The following is a 24897-nucleotide window of genomic DNA, read 5'->3' as shown; positions in this document are numbered from 1 at the left end:
TATTATCATAAATATCCTTTTCAACATGGATTGTTCTTTATATTTAAATGTTTTTTTTATATATATATTTTCTCATGTAAGAATTTAACACACCCACGTAAAACTAAGGAAAAATCATGTAAAAAAATAATCAATATGTGTGTTAAACTTTGAAAGACTAAAATAATTAAGATTTTATTAGACTTTTTATAAAAACCAAGGTCTAATGTGCTCTAGTCAGGTGTTAGCCAATGGCCCGTCCTTCTTTATATTTAGTTGAATTTTATATATATATATATATATATATAATAGTAAAACTATTGCATTTCTCAAGAAAAGTTATGGTTATGATAAGTCAAAATGTATATAGCCATGTTTGTAGTGGACTTAGAATTAACTAATTATATTATAGCTAATGAGCATGATGGAGCCAAAAAATAAAATTAAACAAGGTAAAGATTTCAATTGTTTTACTATTTGAACTAAAAATATAAATATTGTTAAGGAAAGGGATGCAAAAACAATTTCCTTGCAGGGATCGGGCCTCCTGCCAGCCCCCATGTCTCTGCCACTACTAATGAACTTGTAGTTTAATTCACAGAAAAATTCTTTTTCCTTAAAAAAATCATATCATACCCCGTGTAAAAAAGAGTGAGAAAAGTCCCTGTATAAAAACAAATATTCAACAAGTTTTTGAGGATGTTTGTGCCGATTTTTATATTTAGAAAAAGAAAATATATGAAACTTAAAGAAAAAGAAAAAAGTATTCAAAAATGTATATTTAACAAGTGAAGCTTTGAATAATCTTTATTTTTTACTTGAAGTTTTTTTAGGTTATGTTGGGGAAATTTTTATTTTATAAAAATATAATTGATAAATATATCTTATTTATTTTTGAAGTTATTTTTGTTTAGTGAGCACTTTAAATTATTGTTTAAATGGCCCTTAACTTAAACCGATTTTAAATAAAATAACCTAAATCTATTAAATAAGGGAATCTTTGATTTAATTTCATTATTTTTTTCTCTCCTTGCTAGTCACATGCCTAAAGAGAGTGGCTTTCTATCCACTTGTGCAGAGTCGTAAGGTCCCAAACAGCATCAATCATGATACCCCACCTACCCAACGAGAGGCTTGAAAATGACTCTTTTTTTCTCAAGAAAGAAAATCTTTTTTTCGTGATGTGATGTTTATTGTTATTTTTTTTATTTAGATATTTTTATATTTTTTAAAAAAATAAAACTAATTTCATTTAAAATCCGTAACTGTTCTTTCTGATAAATATATATTTATTAAGGTTTCGATTTCCTATTTATCATTCAAATAAAGAAAACGTAGTATTTAATTTTCATTAAATAGTTTATTTATAATGATGACTTTTTATTTCTTTTTTATTGAGTAATAATAGACGTTTAGAAAGGCTAATTATATTTACAGTAGAAACATTGAGTATACACAAACTTTTATGGAGACTTCAAAAAGGCAATGAAAGAGGAAGTGTTTTTCACAGTGGTTTGAAACCCGGCCCGACCCGGGGCTGGAATCGGGTCGGGTTGATAAAAAAATTGCATAAGCCATGACCCGGTGTGACCCAGCTGACCCTGCGGGTTGACCCGGTGACCCGGTTGACCCAGCAAAACCCGGTTGCAACCCGTTGATTTTTTTTTTTTTACTAAAACGACGTCATTTTGAATTTTTTTAAAAATAGAAATTGACCCGGCCGACCCGGTCAAAACCTGGAACCCGGACCTTGGACCGGGCCGGGTTTAAAAACTTTGGTTTTTCACTCTGTGTTTTATATAACGCTATTTTAAACTATTTTAAAGTTAACATATCATTCATCATAAGTACCTTTTATCTTTTTTTTCTTTCGTTAAAACATCTCACTCTTATTTTTATTTGTAGAATTATTTATATTTTAAAAAACCATCCGAGTAATGAATTTCATTTTACATGTTACATGTTAAGCTTTTGTAATTTTTTTTTTTAATGGAAACCGAAAATAAAATAAAAAATTCCAACCCATTTTTTAATGGCACAATGAAACATGGTAAAGGGTGAGCAAAAAAACTGGAAAATCGATTAAACCGAGAAAACCGGAAAAAAATAACCGAAAAAACCGAACCGTGAAAAAAAACCGATTAAACCGATTAAAATTTTGAAAAAACCGGCCGGTTCGGTTCTGTTTCGGTTTTATAAGTCTGAAACTAAAAAAACTGAACCGAATCCAAACCGAAAAAACCGAGCCAAACCGGAAAAAAATGAGTCAAACCGAAAAACCGAGCAAAACCGGTTTTTGTCCTAAAAAACCGAACCGAACCGAAACCGGTCGGTTTGAACCGGTTTCGGTTTTTTTTTTTAAAATTTCGGTTTGGTTATTGTTTTTGATAAAAACCGAACCGAACTGAAAATAATCACCCCTAATAGTAAATAAAGTTGTTTTTGTATTTCATTATTTTTTTTAATTCAATAAAGCATGAACTCAAAGTCACTATACTCTAAGCTAGCATTACTCGGTGGTGCATTATTTAGACCTTTTTTTTTTAATTATTTTGGTCTTATATTTTAGGTCATGTTTTAGTAAATTTAACTTAATTTATTTTGAATTATCATCACTTGAATATCTTATTTTCATGTTTGCACGCGGTGTAACAAAGGCCATATCTATATAGTTTGGAAACCAGAAAGAAAAGAAAAACAAGCAAATTACAACGATAAGTGAGAAATCAGTTAACAAAAGAAAAAAAAGATGGAAGAAATTGTCAAATGGACCGTTAAAGCGCCTAGAACCAATGCTAGGCTAAAGAAGATTTTTAAGCGTGGGGCTAACATCTTCCCTGAAAAATGACAGAAGATTCATGATAATTTTACATATATAGAAAAAGAGAAATGAGGTTGACATGAGAGGAGGAAAGATGGCCAACCCCTACCTCCATTATCAAGATTCCTTCGGACGTTTCCTCGAGAAGAGTGTGCTTCTCTCATGCCTTAAGAGGGTCCCACAATTGCCCTTCCTCTTCATCGCAGCCATTACTGATGCGCTCTCTCCTTCTATAAATAGAGCAGGGCTTGAAGATATAACAACTCATTAAGCTACACAGAGAACACATTCATACTCCAAGTCTTTTAGTTCATCCATTTAAGCTTAATCAATCAATCATCATGTCTAGCACCTGCGACAACTGCGACTGCGCTGACAAGACCCAGTGTGTGTAAGAATTCTTCTTCTTTTTTTCCCCTTCTTTTGCAAACCTGATTAAGCAGCTCTTGCTTGTTTATGGTTTATATATGTTGTGCAAGCTGTATAGTAGGTAGTTCATGTTTCTGCATGGCTTTCGTGCATACATTATGCTATCTGCTCTCTCATGCCATGCAATTTGTGATTAATTTGCAGCAAGAAGGGAAGCAGCTACACTGCTGGCATCGTCGAGACTGAGAAGAAGTAACTTTCGCATCTCTATCTTTAAAGTCCTGTTGTCGTAGTCTTAATTAGCGTTGAGAGACATGATTGAAGCTTCAGCATGCACTGATGATTAATAAGCAGAATGAATAATATATATTGCTTTATTCCTAAACATTTTTGGTTCGTCAGTTAAGATTGATAATGAAGGAAATGGGAACACGATGCTAACACAATGGAGTCTAATTTTTTTTTGCAGCTATGTCTCCTCCGTAGTCATGGAGGTGCCAGCAGCTGAGAACGATGGCAAGTGCAACTGCGGTACTGGCTGCACTTGCACTACCTGCACATGCGGTCATTAAGCAAGCACATCAACTATCATGTTTGATGTGGGATTGGGAGTGGATTAATAATGTAATTTCTGATAAATAATCTGTGTTCTTCTGTACTTGTGGGTGTGGAGTGAACAAACAAAAGTGTCCGTGAGTGTCTTTATCTTTGTGTCTTCTTCATTGTTATGTATTGGCCATGTCTGTGGCCTCTGGTGTGGTTTTAATGAAGTCTTATAATTAGTGTAGTACTCTGCTTCTCTCATCTTTCTAATCATTTACTTCACAACTATATTGTCTCCATGGCTAAAGTAGACCTAGACTACCAGAGCAAGAATATTGCTGAACTTTATTAATCTAGAGTTCATAGCCTATCAAGCGGTATGCTCTGTGATCAAATGGCATAAAATTTGATGCATGAAAGCATAGCTTCACCACAGCGAATTACAATCGGATAGCATTACAATAATTAGGCAAGTTAATTTGAGATCGTTATTGCTTAAGAAATCAGTTTTTTTCCCAGACCACAATCTTGCAATCAACTCTTCTTCGTTGGGATCGTGTCAAGATTTATTTTTTTCCTTTTATTTTCTGCTAATGCACACAACACTTAAAGAATCCACAAGAAATATGTCACGCAGCAATGAGAAGTCATAAAAGATAAACCCAAAAGCAAAAGAAAGTTAAATTGGAAGAATCTAATCTGAGATCTCTGAACTCGAAGAGAAACGGCATGGCCAGCAATATGTTCAAGTGATTGCGAAAGAGAATACTCAAAAGGATCACAAGAAAGTACGTAACCTGGCCAGCAATTGTTTGATCATACAACTAGCAAGGCATGCAATGATTAGTGGTCGTAAAAGATGAACAGAAGAAATCGGGGAAAGGGTTACTGTCTGAAGACCTTTAGATCAATTTATAGTAGCGTGTAGAATAATTATCCATCCTTGGTTACTTGCTTTTCAGCCATTAGATCTCCTTATGATAAATTGTCAATAACCATCGTAAGAAAAGCTGAGAACAATATCTAACACCATTGATTAAGGAATATGAAGAAGGAATCATAAATGAATGGAAGACTTCAATGGCATCTTAAGGAATGGAATACATTGGAGAAAGGAGCTTTAGTCTACCTGTTAAATCACATGTACAGACAAGAATAAAGCATCGACAAAGAGATGAGACAAACACAGTATCAAGGCCTCATTCATGCATTTTGGCCATTTTCAATTGTTAGTGGAGTTCCAAGAAAAAATGATTGAAGATATGAAAAAGTCAAGCAAAGTTGCGGTTTTTAGCTTTATTCCTCGTATCTGTTCTATCCTCGAAGTGATATTCATTTGCCAAATGTTGAAGTCCTCACTGGACAATGAGTCTTAACCTATTTCACACAAACAGCTTCACCATTCTCCAAAATGCTGTCGTGTTTTAGTTTCTTAGTTTCAGGGCAAGCCAGCAGTTCCTCTTTTGCTTTGATTACAGCAAATTCAAAGCAAAATCATTGAATCCTGCTTTCATACTCAGAAACAAGACACCGTTGGGTTGGAGACACGGGGGAAGAAGAAAGGAATTAAGAACATCAAATTCAAAACAAAATCATTGAATCCCGATTTCTTTCTCACAATTTTAAATCATTTACCATGCATTTCAGTTTTGTTCCTTCTTTGCCAACTAGTACTGTTCTAAATTCAAGATTATTCTGCGTATCATCTTCACTGGAACTCCTCAATTTTTTTCTTCATGAGCTCTCTGGTACGACGGCATCAGCTTATTTGAGATCAATACAACTCTTATCCTAATTTGTTCCACGACATGGTAATTAGGGGTGAGCAAGAAAACCACCACTGAAAGAAAAACAGTATAAATATAAACTTTTCTTCTAACTCTAAAGGCCAAGTCAAACCCAGCCGCCGCCCTCCTCCAGGTTTTCTCTCTATCTCAGTTCTCGCATCTCCCCTTCTCTGGTTTCTTGTCTTCTCCAGTTTTAAGGTTCAAAGTCTCGAGAAAAAACGAAGGTATCTAGCAATCTTTAAAGGTATATCTTTCTTTATTTTGCTCAATTCCATTCCTAAATCTCCATTTCCCGTTTGGCCAATCTCATGGGAACTATTTGCTTAAAGCTCTGAAACCTATCAAATTGAAGCTATCAAGCTCTTCTTCCATTGCCATCCACTCTGCTGGTCTGGTCACTTTTCCTTTCTACTTAGTGCTTTATTTATTTATTTATTTATTAGTACATATATATAAATGCGTACACTATTTCAATAGATCAGATTCGTTCACTTTGTTTCATTACATTACAGGAGCAATAAAGTATGTTAAAAAAGCATATGATGCATTATTGTTGGACGCTGGTGGAACACTTCTGCAATGGACAAAGCCTATTGAAGAAACTTACGCTTCCATCGGGAGAAAATATGTTTTTTTTTCCTTCCTTTTTATGCTATTACTCCTATTATTTACGTTCGGGATAATATGCTATTTCTGGATTAGAATGAAGTGATTCGCAGCAGGGGATTTAACACTCGATAGTTTTATTAAATCGGTTTTTTCCTTCAATTAACTGAACCGAACTAAAATAACTAGTTTGAACCAGTTTCGGTTATTAATTTAAAATAATAAAAACTTTTGGTTTAGTTATTATTATTATTATTTTTTTATTTTGAGTAAAAACCAAATAGAATCGAAAATTAACCGCAGCATGTAGAACGACCAAAATAGTGCAAATACCATAAAGGAGGGGCATAAACTTATCACTAGACTACAAACATAAAACGTAAAAGAAACATGAGAAGAAGACTGGGTTTTTTCCATTTTCCTGTTTCATCACTGAAGTTTTGGCAAACAATCTGAAATGTAGTGTACAAGCTTTGAAATACCATGAAAGATGACCTAATATGTCTTCCAGTTTGAAATTCTTGCAGTCAACCAACTCTTTGAACTCACACGTCTAGATTTCTCTTCTTATTTACCTTTTCCATTTTATAGCCAATGGACACAGATAAGGAAGGAAAAAAAAAAGAAGGAGAATCTGTTCTCTGAACTAAATGACAAATAGCATAGGAAGCAATGAATAAAAAAGATAGAACTCGCGAGTTATAAAACTAGGAGAATCTGTTCTCGATATTGACAAAGAAGATAGAACTGGCCTGGCATGCAGTGATTAGAAGTTGCAAAGATGAAATAAGAAGATAAGAGATGTTATTGTCTGAAGATGCATTGTCCAAGTTAGACGTTCTAACCCAGAGTTATCCTCTCAGAGTTGCTTCTCAGCCCTTCGACAAGCTCACTTGAGTTCAAGGGAGATATAATGGCTCAAAAGTGACAAAGAGGATAATTCAGGTTGCAGCAAAGTTGATGAGAATGTCTAATTCTGGACAATACACTTCAGATTATAACTTTTCACTTCATCCTTGGCAACTGCTACTTGTAAGGATAACAATCAACATGTGAGGATAAGCTTGCATAAGTACGAGATGAGAGTCTATAATCTATCATCAGAAGTTCAGAACAATACATAACACCGTAATGGAATTTAAAGAAGGAATCACAAATGGGAGAGTTATTGGCATGTAAGGAATGCAATACATCAGAGGAACAACTTTCCTCTGCCTGTAAAATCACAGGTTCAAAAAATAATCAGATAACACTGACAAAGAGAAGAGACAACACAATATCAACCCCACCCAAGGATTCTGATCATTTTCAATTGTCACAGAGGAAGGAAAGAAATCATAATTCAAGAAGATAAAAATGACTGCAAGTACAGAAGGTCAAGAAAACCTGTGTTTTCTAGCTTTATTCCTCCTATTCAGTATGTGTAATTCCAAAACAAGTATTCTATATTCCAAAATGGTATTGATTTATGAACTAAACCATATCTACCAAACTCAAATGTTAAAGCCCTCAGCACGGAGGCACAGTCGATGAGCCTCAATCCATTTTGCACATGCAGCTTCACCATGCTCCACAATGCATTCGTCCCTTAGTTTCTTAGTTTCAGGGCAAGCACAGCAGATCTTCTTCTTGGGCTTTGATTCTTTAGTAGAATTTGTAATTACTGACACCTGGCTGACAACTGGGGTAGGGGAAGCATTTTGCAAAGGCAGTCCACCCATCACAAATCTGCAGAAAACACATGTAAGGCATAAAGAAATAAAGAAAGGAATGAAGAAAATCATTCAAGAGCCTCTACTCTATTTATAAACTCATTACATAGGTTTTTTTTCGTTGTTATAATTCCAATGATTATACAATTCACTAGAGGAGAGTTTTTCTGTTGTGAATAGAGAGACATCTATTTCTTCATTACTGTATTGTTTGTTGTTCATTACTAGCTGCTTGCAATTGCTTGGTTCATCAGAAAAAAAAAAAAGAGGAGATTTTTTCTGTTGTGAATAGAGACATCTTTTTCTTCATCAGAAAAAAGTGCACCTTTTCTTTTCTCTCTTTTTGCCAATTAATGCCTTTGCCACCTGGAGTCCTTGTTCTACAAATTGTCCAATCAATCAACTCCACTAAAACAATTCAAAATTTTTGTTCAGATGTTCCATTGCATGACTGTCCTCCACCATATGAGATTTGCTCATATCCCAATTTGTTTTCCTACAAAGGGATCACTAATCATCCTTCTAATGCAGCTCATAGCACAAGCAATTCAGTATGATATCCGACTCCATCAAACAATTTGAAACACTGCCATACCATTAAGTGCTGTTTTGCTTACTAAGACAGAAACTTAAGACCTGATTAAGTACTCCGCGTGGTAAATCAACAACATGAAAGGTTTGTTTTTGTTCATATTCCCATTTCCCCTCATAAAAATTAGACATTTGGCCAAAAATCTGTCAACATTATACTCAATCAAACCGATGAATCTGATTCTGACACAGTCATGAGAAGCAATCACAAAAGCCTAATATAAATGCACTTATATATGGGTTCAAGGAAACAACCACTCAAAAAAGACACCCCATTTCTTTTTAAATCCAGGAAGCAACTTAACTCAACCAAGCTTCTCAATTACCCAATTGAAGAAAGCTGTATAACACGAATATTTTGTAACAAATAGGACACGAACAGGCACAAAAAATAAATAGCCCAAAAGTTGAACGAAATCACTTCTCTGGCCACTTTATCTGCTTGTGAACTTTTCGCTAACTTATTTTTGTGTTATATAGCAGTACTCTATGCAACTGACTAACTATATACCCAAAATCAACATACAGAAAATAGAAACTTAAAAAGTTCAAAATTGCGCTTCACCCAAGTTCAGAACCAACAGTATGAAAGCTTCCCAATCAATAACTTCAAGTAACCAAACTTTTTTTTAAAAAAAAATAAATAATTCATTTTCCTCGAGTAAAAATCCGACCTTTTTCTCTAAGAACTCCGGCATGATCATCCTTTTCATAGCAGTGAAAGATCATGTCTATCATGTTCTCAGTTTCTCAACTATCTTGAAAACTACAGTATCTTCTTTAAAACGGAACCTAAATATTGAAATTTATGCAAAACATATACCCAGAAACCAAAATCAATTAATGATACCAATTATAATCATTTGCCATTACAAAATTGCATTCTTGACTAAAAAATCATCTTCAAGATAAAACCATTTGAGCTTTTGATGACCTTTCCTCATAACAATTAGAATTAAAGAAAAAACAAAAGCAAATAACAATTCTGAAAAAAGAAAAAGAAAAAAGTTTATTCAAACAATAAAACCAGAAACAAAGCAAAACACTAAACCATAACAGACCATCTACAACTTAAAAGACAATAAATGAACAGATGAACACAAGGAAACATAGAAAGAGCAAAAGAAAAGAATAAGTTACCGTTAGAATTTTGTCAAAGGTTTCAGGAGTTGGGGCTCTGCAGGGTTTCTGTTGTGGTTGAATGCTAGAAACTTCAGAGAGAGAGAAGAAGAAGAAGAAGAAAGAAACGGGTCCCTAGACAAGATGTTGTGGCATTCGTGGGCCGAGCCTTCATGGTCCAATAACAGCATATACTTTTCTTTTTAACGTAGAATAAGCACTCGGATTGAGGCTGAAACAGAAGCTAAATCTTTTTTTTTTAATAAAATTAATTGTTTTTTAAATTATTTTGATTTGATGATGTAAAATATAAATTTTAAAAAATAAAAAATATATTAAAATAATATATTTTTAAACTAAAAATATTTTAAAAAATAACCACACTCTCAAACCAACTAAAAATAATTTTCAGCAGCTTTTAGTTTTTCTTCCAAATAAATTTAAAGGTTATTTTCTAAAAAACAATATATATATTTTTTGTAGGAATAATTATTATTATTTTTAGAATGATAAAATTTTAGCATCGACGAAAAAAGATAGGGAGTCCTATGATCCCCCTTCTTGATAACTTTTTTTTTTCCACTTTTGCAACAAAGATTAAGATCAATCTTCAATAAATTGAGAGAGATTAAAAGCCTGTTTGATTTTATAATAATAATTTTTTTTTAAATAATTTTTTTGTTAGAAATATATTGAAATAATATTTTTTTTATTTTTAATAATAATATATTAAAAAATAATAAAGCCTGTTTGATTGCCAAGAAAGTAAGAGATGGCAGCAAACGAGTAAACTTTTATGGGATTCACATTTCTAATTATTATCAAATATCTATTTGAAGAAGGTTGATTTACAAATGCCATTGAAATTCAATACAAGAAGCCCACAGAGGCACCACAGTAAGTGCAAGAAACTTCTCAAGTTGAAGATTCTCAATTAAAAACAAAATGGCAGCCCCCAGATCTCATCTCCAGCTTTTCTTGGAATCCAAGCTTGTTCAAGATCCAATCAAGAATTTAAAACGCGCACTAACCAAGAATCCGATCCATGCTTTGCGTCCATTTCTTTAAAGTTCCAGATTCACCCTGTAATTTACAGAACAGAGCCAGGAAAAAAGATCCCACTTGGCAGAACCCGTAACGCTACCACAATAACAGCTCAAATTTATTCGATGATGGACTGGCTATCTGACTCTTGTAGCTTGCTAATCATACTTCTCTCTCCAAGAATAAACAAGAAAGAAAACCCAAGAAAGAGCCAATGCAATGTCACCAACAACTAGTCTAGGCAAATCACGAGCCAGATCTTCAAGCTTCCTCTCAAAGTAAATCCTCCAGAAAGCCATTGAAACATGCAGCAAGACACAACCTTTAGCAAAGAAACTCTGGAACTCTCTGTCCTTAACAAATGCCACCATGAACAAAAGGAACCCAATGGCAAACAATAGCAACCCAGAAAAGGAATCAGAGGTTTGGACCAGGAGTTGGTCATGTGGTGTTGAACCTTTAAGCTTTGTAGCTATTTCAATGCCATGACCAAACACAGTGGCCTCATTTGTGTAAAACATCATCAAAGCTCCACAAGTTAGAGCCATCACAGAATGAAGCATACATATCAGAAAGAAGCCAGAGGATCCCATTTAATCAAGCACCAAAAAGAACTACTCTCCCCTCTCCTTTCTTTAACTCTATCAGAAACAATGGCTCAACCCAACAAGAAAAGGCCTTTAAACCATAGCTACCAAAGTACAATACAAGAAAAGAGTAACATCGACCCTATTGAAAGAGCCCTCAAACCTACTTTTTTAAATGTGTGATCTTGAAGAAAGACGATCGAATCATTGATCAAGATTTAAAGCCCAGAATTCGATAGCAACCCAAGACTCAAAAACCAAGATAAACCCATTTATCAAGACCATAACTTGATCTCCCCCACCAATTGTACCAAGAAAACAAATCTTGAATCAAAGTGTATTAAACAAGAAAAACCCACATAAACCCCACCTCAAATTTCAATATAAGACCCCTTTAATCCACCAAGAAAAGACTATAGGATCCTAACCTCAAATTCAAGATGTTGAGAGACAGATCCAGGAAACCCTTTTGCATCCCAAAACCCTAAAGCTGTAAACAAATTGAAGGGAAATGAAACTGGAACGGGGAGGGGTTTAAAAGGTAAAATTATTGGTGCTGATCTGGATGTGACATTTATGGGTGATATAATAATTGAGCTAAATTAATGGATATAATAATTCTGTGGGCTCAGACTTATTTAATTAAGGTATGTAGATTTGGACAGAGAGGTGGTAGAGAAAGCAATAATTTGGTGTTTTATATCCTTTCAAGTGGCAATCCATAGAGATTTCTTGCTCTCAATAATCCCATACCATACCTTCCTCCCATGCACAAAATGCCTTTGTTTTTTTATGCCTTTCTTTGCTTCTTGTGCTTAGCAATCCCACATTTGTGGGTCACATGTTCACTGGCCGACCCTCTACCCTTTGTGTTTCTAATTATCTTAAATGTAGAAGAAAAGCTCTTTTTGGAATTTTTTATTTTTGCTTTTTGGAAGTTAGAATCCATGTATCGTCATGTAGGAGGATCAAGTTCACACGACCTTTCTTCCTCACGAGAAATCTACAGAGGGTGTAATAAATATAACTTTTATCATGTCCTATTTTTTTTATTTTTTAAAATTTATTTTTAATATTAGCTTATTAAAATAATTTCAAAATAATAATTTTAAACAAGAGAAAAAAGCTAACAGGAAGTGTCATGACAATTTGTTAACTTCAACATCATCTTCGATGCATCTTATTAGTTGAGCTGCAGGTGTTATCAAATTTTAACTGATACTAGGAAGATATTTCTTTTATCATCGAATTAAGAAAATTGTTTATAAAATGAACTGTAAGAGTAAGAAATAATTAACAGAAAATGAGAATCAATGCCTAAAAAGTGTGAACCTTTATAGTTTAACTCGAACTTGCTAAAACTTGAGGTTGCTTTTAATTGTCAAAAGTGCTTTCGGCATGCACTTGAAAAAATGGATCCATAGAATACTTTTAACATATCTCAAGCTGTATTGCTCTGTTCTGTATGCAAATCGAATGACAAAACCACATTATTATATTATCATCACAGAGAAGAAGCCATTATTGTATTCAATACAGCTGTTATATTTTGCAGGTATACTTCATTGTATGTTATTTTAAGTGTATGGTCGATTCTCACCATTTATTAATTTGCTTTCATGGAAAAAGGGAACACTGGAACTTGTATCTTGCTGATAGGCCTCTCCTCTCCTCTCCTGTGAGACCCTTTCATGTTATGTGCTGTCTGTAGGGTTGAAGGATAATCTATCCTTCCACTTTCAATTCCTGCTTTTGAATTTAGTTGAGGATTTGATAAGAGTGGAGAAACATGAGATTCAACATATAGGGTACCAAAATTTTCAATCTGGGTATTGAGGTAAGAGCATGGACGAGGCCAGTTCAGAAATCTTCCTATTTACTTGTACAGTCACAGGTTTGGAAACATTCCGTAGGCCTGAAAACACTAAGATTTTCTCATCTTACAAATGCCCTAGAATTAAACAACTCATTCCCAAAACCTTGGAAGAACACATGAAGGAAAGAGATCAGATTCAAGCTTAGAAAAGCAGAATAAGCAGTGCATCTTAATAGCTCAAAAGAGAAGATGAACAACACTCCTAAGAACAAGGAATAGTCGCTCCCCACTCAGGATGGCACGGTATTTATTGTATAGAGGATAGAAAGTATATCTTCCATTTCTATAACCGGACAACGCAAAAAGCCTGAAAGCTGCCATTTTCAAGATACACAAGTGATGGCCAATGTAGAAAGTATATCTTCCATTTCTATAACTGGACAACGCATAAAGCATGAAAGCTGACATTTTCAAGATACACAAGTGATGGCCAATGCATGTTCGTGCACCAAGTAAATGAAAATCAAGAAGCATTCAATGATTGCAGCTGGTGTGGACTTATTTGGTATGAAGTATTTACAACAATGAAAGAATATGAGATATCAATAATTTCAAACAAAATTTCGGTTGCTTTTGTTTTTGGGTCATTCTAAATACTTCTAACCAAATCCATCTTCCCCGTGCAGTATAATGAAAAAAAATAAAAAACACCTACTTTTACCTCTCCTACAAAAAGGTTTGCTTCTCCCTGTTACCCGCAGCAGCCTTGCGGTGTTGCCTTGAACCAGATCTCCTATCTCTTCCACGCCTTGAATTTTTACTTGGGTTTCTCCCAGCTGAACTATCACGATGTAATGGTGGTGGATGTCGAATAACATGAGCAACTGGAGGTGGCATGTGGTCCAATAAATCTTTGTGGTAAGCCTGCAAGTCAAAAGAAAAATCAAGTGGCATAAAAGTACCATAAAACAGTGGCATGTTGTTACAGAGAAACTAATAGTAGTAGGATTTAGCATCCCAAAGCATAGGAGTTTTATTTTTTAAATCCAAGTTAATTATCCCCATTAAAGATTGTTTTTATTTGATCGTTCCTGCTTTTAGCATCATTTGGTCAAAGCATACTAGCTGCACTCCCAGGACGGAATTTAGCCTCAAATGTCACTTGTATGGAGAACATGATAAAATGCATGGAGTAACCACATTAAACACCCAAAGAAACACTTGGAGGATCAAAAAATAGAGAAGGGATCAAAGACACCCATAGAGATCAGTCTCGTGCACTGTATATAGTAGCTGGACAGCTTTGTTCAATACACTGTTGTCAGAGGATCCATTTAGTTGCCAGAACTCTGTGTTTGGGAAACAAGGAACATTTGCGGCTAAAATCAGACCAATAATAAATAAGACAAACAGGCAACATAGAGCAGACCAATAATAAATTGTCATACTTTCCTCTTTCAACAGAGGAAGGAGGTGCTGCTCAATGTTAAACATGGAAGGAAAAAAAATACATAAGTTAATATAACAATAAAATTAAAGTCATTCAGCTTTTTTGGCCAACTTCATTAGAAAAGTTCACTTATAAGGTTCATTTAGAGCAGAACAATAACAAATTGCTTAGTTTTAGATGCACTGGTTTCATCTCCCCTGATAATAGAAAGACAACACATAAACATGTACCTGAATCACAAAATTACGCCTCTCACAATCCAAAAACATATTGATGCTCCAATCAACTTTAGCCATTATTTTATCCCTCACAGTGGAGAAGCTTAACTGATCTCTGGCAGTAAACCGATCAACTTCATTGAACCACAGGCAGGTAAACAGATTTGTGATGGGAATATGTTCCCTTATGATAACACAACCTTCAGGAACATCTGCAAAAGGTCAGTCATTGAGCAGAAAACATAAGAAATACAAATCTTCAAGAACATGAAGCGCGTGCGCACACACATAGGATTATACACCTACCACTGGTTATTGGAAGCTTAGCCTTGGAATATGGCGATAAACCCTCTTTTTTATAAAATTCAATCTGGTAATCAATGGATGAATTGTCACACTTTCCTGCAGCTTTGTTAGCTTCAGCCTCTTCAAACACATCAAAGCGATGATAGTGTCTTGAGATTGCAAAACTGGCATTTTGCTGCCACAAGAATCTGAACCAAAGGACAGCTCAGGTATGATTCAAACACATAGATTATGCAATTATACTAAAATTATCTACCTATTTCCCCTTCTTCTAGAGGCCAGAAATGCAATATGCATGAAGATCTATATGGTAAATGCTAACACTAAAAAAACTGTCTTAACATGAGTCAACATATCCAGAACACATTGCCAAAGCATGAGTTACTGTAAACCAACAGAAAGATGACATTCCCATGTTCCAAGCAAGAAAAGCAGTTCCTTTTTTGAATGCTTTAAATGAAAATGTAGGATCAATAACAGTGTAATAATGTTAACATTGCAAGACAGCTGATAAAAAGAGCATACGGCTATAATTATATTTTCCATGCATTTTTCCAGAATCCCGTAAGTTGCCTATTGATGAACCAATGAAACTTATGATGGTTCATAACTTTTGAAGTGATGCCATGTTGGGACCAGAAATTGGTACAGTGACAGATAACAGAAGAAAATGAGTATACACACACAGGTACAACAAAATTTCCATACATCTCAATTTGAAGATACCAGAAAAATTATAAAAAAAAGATGCACTGAATTCACAAGCCATTTTACATATCTGAATGACTCCATTCAATGACCACTTAATTTAAGCACAAACAATATACCTCTCAAGAACTTGATATGGATCCACAACAAGCTGGAGCTTTCCATCTATCCATATGGAATACCTAACATTAGGCAAGAGCCTGTGCAATAAAAGCTTTGGAACCTGTCCATTTACATAGCACAACGACAGCATCCATCACTTCTTGCAGCAACATTTTAGGTTTTCAGTAATTGAAAAGAAAATGACTTGAAGTATGAGGTACTATTGAATATCATAGCCCAAAACAAAAATGAAAAGGAAAAAAAAAGGAAAATCTTTTAGATTAATATATCAACAGAAATTTATTCAGGAAATTCTGCCATGCTAGGATTAGCACCAAAATTGAAATTACTTGAAGACTCACCAAGAGATAAACAGAAATTTGTTAACAAACTGATAGCTTTGTTTTCAATGAGCTAACAGAGAAGCAGGAGAACAAGGGGAAGAAAAAAAATTAAGAAGAAAGTGATGCAATCCAGCCCAGGTTTGGATGCCCAAGGAAATTAAAGAGAGAAATCTGAAAGAAGCAGGCAAAGCAACCAAACAAATGCAAACTGACCTTTCCATTGCGTCTTGCATCAGTGTAGGGGATGTTATGGACGACAATAATCCTCCACAGTCCGATCCTCATATTGCTATCTAGGGCGCTGGAATTCTTCAAATATGTTTCTGTCTCTTCGTCAATAAACATATAAAAAGGAACATTTTTCCTAGCTGCTTCACTAACGTTCTTGGGCTGTTGTATTATGTCATAGTTCCCTGGGAAAGTGCAATGATGAGGAAAGTAGAAAACATGGATAAAACAAGAAATCTTTGCAGAATGTCCAGTGCTAAACAGTACCAAATATGGCTGATGCAACAATGACCTCGTGAAACTCTTCCAATTTCTTCAGGTCAGCTTCATCAATATCAAATCCAGTCTGGCGGCCAGGTCTATTTCCTTTAACAAATCTGATAAAAAATACGGCCAACAGAAAAATATGTGTTTATAAGAAATAAGTTATTCGTATTTGTTACAGGACATTGTATAATAACGGAGGACAGAGATCATGAGATCCATGCAAAACAGTCTTCAATGCTTATAATTTTACAGAAAGATGATAGGTGAGAAGGACTCCTACCCACAGTGCACTGTCATCGACTCTTGTATATCAAAAGATTCATTCCTCTGCTTTAGAGAAGGATATCCACCAAATTCTGAACCTCCATGTGATTCAATTTTAATTGGGTTTTCATCAACAACGTATGTTAAGTTGCGGAGCACTGGTGATGCAGATGAGGAGCATGGAATGCTAGCTCTAGCTTGCTCTGCAGAAATGTAACATACTGGACAAGCTGCATAACAAATGAGTGACAACAAAGTAAATACCACACCAACAGAAATAAATTGCATGTGAGCACTTTTTTGCTTCAACTAAGAGTATAGATTTTGGCATACTTTATACAAAGGTATTCAGGGTTATTTTGTATCAATTTACAATTGAACATGCAAGAGGTCTTCTGTAGCAAACACTGATGAGAAAGATAATAACATTAATTGCAAAAACATGCCAGTTTTCTCTGTTACAGAAATGTGAGAGCACATTCTTGGTGCAAGAAAAATTATATACATGACTTTTAGTAACATTCAGGCCAGAAGTCATTTTTTACTTCCAAATGACGCACAGATGTAGCAACTCAAACTTATGGTCCAATCCAATATATTAATAGAATGATCAGAAAAACAAGAAAATAAGGAACACTTCAACCAAAATAACCCAAAACTTACGGCGTGGTCCAAACCGTCGTCCACCAGAAGGAGGGGGAGGAGGGAGAGCAAACTTGTGGCATGGATGGTCCAATATGCTATTAGCTCTAGAACGACAGGCAACAGAAGGATGGCTTATTATATCACTGTTGTCAAAATGTATACTATCCATTGGTCTAACAGTTGGACTTGTGGTTTCTGGGGCATCCATAACACAAAATGCACATTAGTTATTGCCTCAACCAGTCTAAAGCAAAACAAATAGCAGTAAAAATCCCAAGTATTTCAGGACTTTGACATCATCAATTAAATGCAGAAAAATAACTTGATAACAGAATCTTTCATTCTGATCAATATTTGTAATCGATTGATTATCTCCTGTTTTAAATTCAAGAAGACAACTTTGTCTTCGTATGCTTTCCATTCAAGATTGAAAATAGAGAGAGAGAAAGAAGAAGACTCTCTGGCTGTCAGCTTTCCTGTCAAGGATTTAGCACAGAATGAGAACTAATAGAAACAAGGCCATTATTCAATCATGGCCCACACCTATATGGGAACCAAAATTCATGAAGAACCACCTCCACCTCTTTATTTCTTGTTCCCCACCCCCCCTCCTCACTGCATGCTACAGCTGCTCTCAAGACATGAATAATACATGACTTAAACATTTCCATTCAAACAACAGGAAAAATTAAAAGATGCTCATAGAGTTAAAACACTACTACATTTTATCTTTTCTGTTAAATATAGAATAGTCAGCATGAACTAATAAATAGGTGCCTAAACTATTCCTTTGTTAAGTGATTATTTCCTTGTAATTAGAAAACTTTCATCCTCCTGTAACTCAGTGCAACAGTACCAAAATAAAAGGACAGGTAGAACAAAAGAATACATAAAACACTCAAACATTTTACATCATAGGAAAGGACACATGTTTGAACCATACCTTTGCTAACTGTAAGGGAACCCCAGATGAAAACTAGGAGAGCAAGTGCAACCAAGAGCAACATTGCAACTCTTCTACGCCCCAAGCACCGGCAAACAACCAGGAGAACCCGCTCCTTGTCCCTTGAACTCACTGGCGGCATTTTCGAAGATTGTTTTCGTGCAATATTTGATAATTTTCCGTAGCAAGGCAATGATCCATAACTCCCCCTTTGACCGAATGACCCTCCATTCATTGTACCTCTGGACCAACAATAACTCTACTTCTCATGTCACCTTTTCTCCTATACAAATCATTCTCTCTCAAAAGCCAAAACCCACTTCTCTCCTGATTTTTAATACCTACAACTCTACTTCCCCTCTCCTTATGCAATGCCAAACCAAAAGAAAGAAACCCCCTGTTTCCTCAAAATCAGGGTCTAAGTCGCAAAACCCACCAGCAACTACTCCGGAAAACAAAACCCAGTTTTTAAATTTCAATCAAATCCCAAATGCACTAATACCCATTTATCCTTTCAAATAACGAAAGGGAATTCAATTCTTACCTATCTGTTCTAATAAATCAAATCAATGGAATTCCATGGGAAACTGATTCATAAGAGAATTATGATACCAAACTAGACAAAACAAAACCTCAACATTAACAAAAGGCAACCTACATTAGCCAACAAAAGAAAGAAAAAGTTTTAGAAATCGATTTGGCTCCGAAAATGAGATTTAAAACCCAACGAGAACGAGATTTGAATTCTTTCTTAGCTTATCAAAAATGGGTTTTTTTGTTCATCATTCTGTTTTTGCAGGTAAATATCTGACTCTCTCAGTGTGCGCGTGCGAGTCGTCTTCTTATTTTCTTTCTGGATACAATGTGTTTTATATTGTTTTTGCATTTTTTATAATATTTAAGATTATATTAGTGGTGGTTTTTTAAAAAATAATTTTGTTTAAAAATAAATTAAATATTTTTTAATTTTTTAAGTTATTTTTAATATTAAATTTCAAAAAAGAATTAAAATATAAAAAAATTAAATTTAAACAAAAAAAAATTAATTTTTTTAAAAATATCATTTACATTCTGAAACGTTTCCTTACTAAAAGACATCACAGCTGGAAAAACAATGTTCTTGTATTGTTATAGTGGATTCTTTGATAGGGTTAAGTAATTTTTAAAACCTCTTAATTTAATTTTTTATCTAATTTAGATTTCAAATTAAACCATATGAAGATTAATTTGATATGACCTGCTCAATCTAAAGGGTTCAAAGATAATCTTGGTAACTAATAAAAAATTAATTTTGTTTAAAATTAATTAAAGATGACATTTTTTTAAAAAATATTGAGATGAAAACATCTTGGATTGACTTGAGTTAACTCACTAAAATCATAATTCAAGCTCACACACCTTATTGATTTTAATAACTTTATTTTTAAAAAATTATCGTTTTATTTAATTATATGATGGCAAAAATACATGCACATGGAAAAGAAACCAAATAAAATTATAAAAAATCATTATAAGTTGTAAAAAAAACATTTCTTAATGTTATAAAAAGACTGATATATTTTTTCAGAAACAAGGTAAACATTTAAAGGCATTTAATAAAATAATATATAAAATATTTTAAATTATTTAATTTTAAAAAAATTAAATTTCAATTAAAAAGAAATTAAAAAGAAACCTAAAAGTAGGCCATGTTCATGCCTTTAGACTTTTTTAATGAGTTAAAAAAGAAAGTAGATGATGTGTTATTTGTGAGTTCAAATTTCACCCATTAGAGAGATGGTGGAAAATCAAGCTAGGATTTTTAGGACTTAAAAAATTAAATTTCAATTTTTTTACTTCCAAAAATACCCTTTAAATCACGATAAATTTATTTATCAACTTAAAAACCTCTAAATTAACTCAAAAGCATAAAAAAAAAAATTCTCTTAACCTCGATCTATTTTTTCTAACAACATAAAAGCTCAAAAATACCTCAATAACACTTCTTATGCCAAGAAAAACACATTGACACCAAATTTAACCTTTTATCAACGAAATCTCACCATTCCATTACTTTCTCTCTCCATAATTTTCCAATAAATCTCATTTTTCAAACCCGGGAATTGGAATGTGAATTAAATAAAGTTTTATATCAAAACATAGAACTATCAGACTAAAGGGGCAAAAAACAAAAAACCAACAAGCAAAATATTTTTAAAAGGCACTTGTGAACATAAACAACCCAAACCTACCCTCCTATATAATATAACATAAATAGCCAAAATATGCTCCTAAAAAATCCCAAATTAATTTAAAAATCTAATCTCTTTCTTCTCTCCTATCTAAGAACACAAAATATCATAAAAACTAAAGCCTAGTCTTGCATATCCAATCGATTTATTTTCTCTTTACTTGTGATGTGATTTTGCCTAAATTGCAAGTTATAAATCAATTATTCTTATCTTTTCCAAAACCTTATAAAAAAATCCCTCAAATTGATTTTAAAATCTATTTTTTCAGTCCATAATTGAAAAGGTTATGAAGAAAAAAACTTAAATCGGGTTTGAAAGTAAGACTAATTAATGGATGTGCAAATTCTTCAATAAAAACCATCGGGTTTGAAAGTAAGACTAATTAATGGATGTGCAAATTCTTCAATAAAAACCATTTTACCATACTCAAGGTCAATTCTTCAATAAAAACCATTTTACCATACTTAAATCGGGTCATATGAAGACAAAACCATTTTACCATACTCAAGGTCAATTCTTCAATAAAAATAAAACATAACTTTTCATTTTAAGAAAATTAAAGCACAAATCTCACAATAAAAAAAACAAATACATCCACACATAGAAAATCAACCTCGTATTATAAATTACTCAACACAAGCAAATCATTGTAGGCAAATACAACATCTACGAATAGGAAATCAACCACATATTGCAAATTGATAAAAACAAGTGAATCAATGTATTAGGATTCGAATTTGACCTTCAAGAGCGATTGGAATCGAACAAAAGATACTAAAAAAAAGGGTAGTCGTGGCACATGGGAGTCATGTGCAGGAGCTAGACAAGCATGTAAACGAAGTAACACATAAACTGTACAAAATGACAAGGTTGAAAACCTTAAACCTACTAGATCAAGTTCTCATGCTCCTTCTTTTCCTTTCTACATTGATGATGAAGCTTGTCGTGATCTGAAAAGGGAGGTTGACATGAAAAGATAAATTTTATTTGTCAATTTTCTCTTTATTGGTTATGATCATGGTTATTGAATGCTAAAGGGTTGCTACCATGGAGTGTTTTATAATGATAAGAGAGATAAGTGCAATTTTAGCTAATGTGGTGGCTATGATTTCTAAGGTTATAGTCAATGACAAGGATGTTTTGTGATCGGGTAGAGAGATAAAGATGTGGTGGAGGGAGAAACTATCATGGTCGATGTTTGTGGAGGTATTGGTGGTGAAGAGGGAGAAAAGAACAATGGTTCGCAATTATGAGTGAGAGAGGGGAGAAGATGAAAAAGATGTGGCAAGGTTTTCTTTTTTCCTTTTTTGTATCTTTTCTCCACTTTTTTTTATCTCTCTCTTGGCCTATGTGTTTCTAAAGTTGACTCCTCTTATGTTTTTTCTTCTTCTTTTTTTCTCCATCTAGGTTTTTTTTTATGTTTATTTATATTGTTAAGGGTTTTTGTCAAAAAAAAATAATAATATTGGAAGATTCTATTTTATCTCCTTATTGAATTAGGTTTTTTTTGTTTTTTACAGTTTTTCCAATCCCATCTTGATTCTCTATTTATTTATTATTATTTTTCATTTGCTAGTCTTTCATTTTTCTTCCTTTGCATGTGATTTCACTCCCTAAATTTTTTATTTTTCTTTTTACTATATATTGTTTTTAAGTTTTTTATTTTTCTTTGTCACTTAAAATAAAATAAATGAAAATGAAAAAAATATAAAACGTTGGGAATTGACTAAATTTCATTTAAAATAAATTCTTTAAAAAAATTATATATTTGAAAATACATGAAAAAAACTGGGGGTAAAAAATGGGTTATGAAGCATGACAAAAAAACTTAATTAATATAGTATAATAAATATCTTTTTAAGTTTTCTTATTCAATACTAAATCAAAATTGAAAAAACAATTAATGAGTTACATTTTATGCATGCTAAAAAATTATTTTTTAAGATTGATTTATGTTTTAGTAATCAGGATATTGGAAGTGCATCTTTAAAATTGTTTAAAAGAAATTTTTAATCTTAATTAAAGCGTAAAATGAATAAAAAAACACTTATCATAAATAGTCTAAATAAGAAAAAAAAATTATGATAAAAAAAAACCTTATTAGTTTTTTGGTTTTTTTGTAGAAGCAACATAAGTGATTTTGAAATTACAAATATTGGTGATAACATGTGCATCATCAATTCACCAATAAGTAAGAACACTAAGAAATATTGAATGGCCATTCAAATGTATGGTTAAGATGATATTTGAAAGTTTATTAATGGTTGTTTATTAAAATGTTTTTACTCAGAAATATATCAAAATAATATATTTTTTATTTTTTAAAAATTATTTTTGATATCAATACATCAAAACAATTCAAAAACATAATTTTTTTTAAAAAAAGAATAGAAAATTAAAAAAAAAACATAATTTCAACTGCGATTATAAACACAGATTCAAGATCGATTGGTGGTATATTTTAGACACATCAACAAACAAACATAAACATTACAGGTCCCTTGTTTTTTTCTTTTAAAAAGCTACAGGGTGCTCTACTATGACGAAGTCATGACTTAACATCCATAATCATTCGCTTACCAAAAGAGTTTCTGATACCATTATTATTACAGGTAAGTTGTTTTTCGTGTGTAAGGTATTAATGTGATTATTAAACTTCAATTCATGCATTTATAAGGCAAAACATAATAAATTTCATAAAATCCATTTTAGTGGGAACATCATACTATGAAGGGCAAACATTAAGAAGGAATCTAGAGTGGCTCTTGATTTCATTTTTTTCTTGATTTTTTTATTTAATCTTTTGACATTGTGTTTATTATAGACCGGGTTTCATAATTTGTATCAATTTGATTACCATTGAGTTATTGCGTTGTCAAACAAATGTCGACTTGATTTAGTCCTTTGATATTTTTTTTCAACATTTTAGTCTCTATGTATGAGAGATGAGAGATAGTCGCTGGAAAAAAATACAGATGAAAAAAAGAGATCATTCGCTCCAATTGCATTGAAAAAAATGACCAAGTTTTTTTTATGATTTTAAAGGGGAAAAATTAAATTGGGAATTGATAAGTAAATATCCTATAGATGAGGGACCTGGTAGGATTTTTTTTTTGTTTTTAAGGATCATATTTAAAGTGGTGTAATAGATCGCGGACAAAATTATCCTTTACACTTAATTTAGGAAACAAAAGAATTACAATATTGCATGCTTAGTTTGTCGGCAAATGAGTTTTTTCTTTGAGTTATCATTAAGCATTTGAATTCTATGTGAGGCCATAAAATATAGTATCTTATAAATATTATAAAAAGAAAACTCTAAAACTGATCATTGTTTCGTTGTGGATGTTGAGGTAATTCACTATGGACTTGGACAACATAATTACTATTTTGCCTTTTTTTGTATAAAGTTTTTGCCTTACTTGTTTTCTCTTTTCACTTCTTGAAATTTGTGCTAGGTCAGCCAAAAATCGAAGTTGTCCTCTAATACATTTTGTCTTGCAATTATAATCCTCTTTCTTTTGATTGGTCTTTCATTGTTTTAGATTATTTTTTAGATTTTTTTTCAATTTCATTCTTTTTTCATTTGATTTTGTTTTGTTTTTATATCAAATATAGTACTCATTCTCTTTACTATTTTTTTTTCCATATCTTGGCCTGTTTTGTTTTCTTTGAATTTTGTCCCTTAACATTTTATTTCATTTTTTTTTTCAAATTGATTCCTCATTCTTTTAATTGCTTTTTTTTATCCTTTTTCTTTTTTTCTTTCAATTATTCCCTTAACATTTTATTTTTTTAATCAAATTTTGGTCTTTATTCTTATAATTGCTTTTTTTTTATCCTTTTCCTAATTTTTTTTTCCTGTCAATTTGTCCTTCAACATTTTATTTTATTTTTTATCCAGTTTTAGTCCTCATTCTTTTAATTTTTTTTATCCTTTTATTTTTTTTATTAAGTCCCTTATTATTTTCTTTCATTAGTTTTTAGATCAAATTAGGTCCTCATTATTTTTACTATTTTTTAAAAAAAAAATATTATGGTGAAGAGTTTTGTTTGTCTTTTGTAAGGTTATCTTGGTCTCATGACAAGAGTTGATGGTTTTAAAGATTAGCCTGATTTTAACTTTGGTTTTTTTTTGTTTTTTTAATTTCATCCTTTGACTTTAGGTTATTGAGTCTTGAGCTTTCTATTTTTTTTTCCTTTCCTTATCTAGGGTT

The 24897-nt window shown here is 32.8% G+C and overlaps 4 protein-coding genes and 1 long non-coding RNA gene across 6 annotated transcripts; 2 read left to right on the top strand and 3 right to left on the bottom strand.

Annotated features, from left to right (window-relative positions):
• Positions 1-3023: 3023 nt before the first annotated feature.
• LOC112325189 (metallothionein-like protein type 3) lies at positions 3024-3956 on the top strand. Its single transcript, XM_024591001.2, has 3 exons — positions 3024-3191; positions 3374-3421; positions 3639-3956. Exons 1-3 carry the CDS (start codon positions 3142-3144, stop codon positions 3739-3741), a joined length of 201 nt encoding a protein of 66 aa, XP_024446769.2. The 5' UTR covers positions 3024-3141; the 3' UTR covers positions 3742-3956.
• A 605-nt stretch (positions 3957-4561) lies between these two features.
• LOC112325188 (uncharacterized) lies at positions 4562-6235 on the top strand. The gene is made up of 2 exons (XR_002979253.2): positions 4562-5888; positions 6012-6235. It is a non-coding gene; the product is annotated as an uncharacterized LOC112325188 (long non-coding RNA).
• A 1149-nt stretch (positions 6236-7384) lies between these two features.
• On the bottom strand, positions 7385-9712 carry LOC18095583 (cytochrome c oxidase copper chaperone 1). Of its 2 annotated transcripts, XM_024590983.2 has the most exons (3): positions 9549-9705; positions 8143-8313; positions 7385-7833 (listed from the first exon to the last, which is right to left on the bottom strand). In XM_024590983.2, exon 3 carries the CDS (start codon positions 7824-7826, stop codon positions 7599-7601), a length of 228 nt encoding a protein of 75 aa, XP_024446751.1. In that variant the 5' UTR covers positions 7827-7833; positions 8143-8313; positions 9549-9705; the 3' UTR covers positions 7385-7598. The 2 variants fall into 2 exon arrangements, with proteins under 2 accessions (XP_024446751.1, XP_006370260.2); XM_006370198.3 differs by lacking the exon at positions 8143-8313 and having other exon boundaries at positions 9549-9712.
• Positions 9713-10307: 595 nt separating this feature from the next.
• On the bottom strand, positions 10308-12019 carry LOC18095582 (uncharacterized). Its single transcript, XM_006370197.3, has one exon. The coding sequence runs from the start codon at positions 11162-11164 to the stop codon at positions 10730-10732; it is 435 nt and encodes a 144-aa protein (XP_006370259.1). The 5' UTR covers positions 11165-12019; the 3' UTR covers positions 10308-10729.
• Positions 12020-13491: 1472 nt separating this feature from the next.
• Positions 13492-19289, bottom strand: LOC18095581 (probable hexosyltransferase MUCI70). The gene is made up of 9 exons (XM_052449840.1): positions 18450-19289; positions 17525-17701; positions 16878-17091; positions 16598-16707; positions 16316-16515; positions 15776-15879; positions 14949-15136; positions 14655-14854; positions 13492-13898 (listed from the first exon to the last, which is right to left on the bottom strand). Exons 1-9 carry the CDS (start codon positions 18682-18684, stop codon positions 13701-13703), a joined length of 1626 nt encoding a protein of 541 aa, XP_052305800.1. The 5' UTR covers positions 18685-19289; the 3' UTR covers positions 13492-13700.
• Between the last annotated feature and the right edge of the window lie 5608 nt (positions 19290-24897).

The sequence above is a fragment of the Populus trichocarpa genome, chromosome 1 (assembly GCF_000002775.5).
Source record: "Populus trichocarpa isolate Nisqually-1 chromosome 1, P.trichocarpa_v4.1, whole genome shotgun sequence".
In the NCBI taxonomy this organism is placed as follows: Eukaryota; Viridiplantae; Streptophyta; class Magnoliopsida; order Malpighiales; family Salicaceae; genus Populus; species Populus trichocarpa.
Note: the sequence above shows the minus strand (reverse complement) of the source record. Positions and strands in the feature narration are given on the sequence as shown.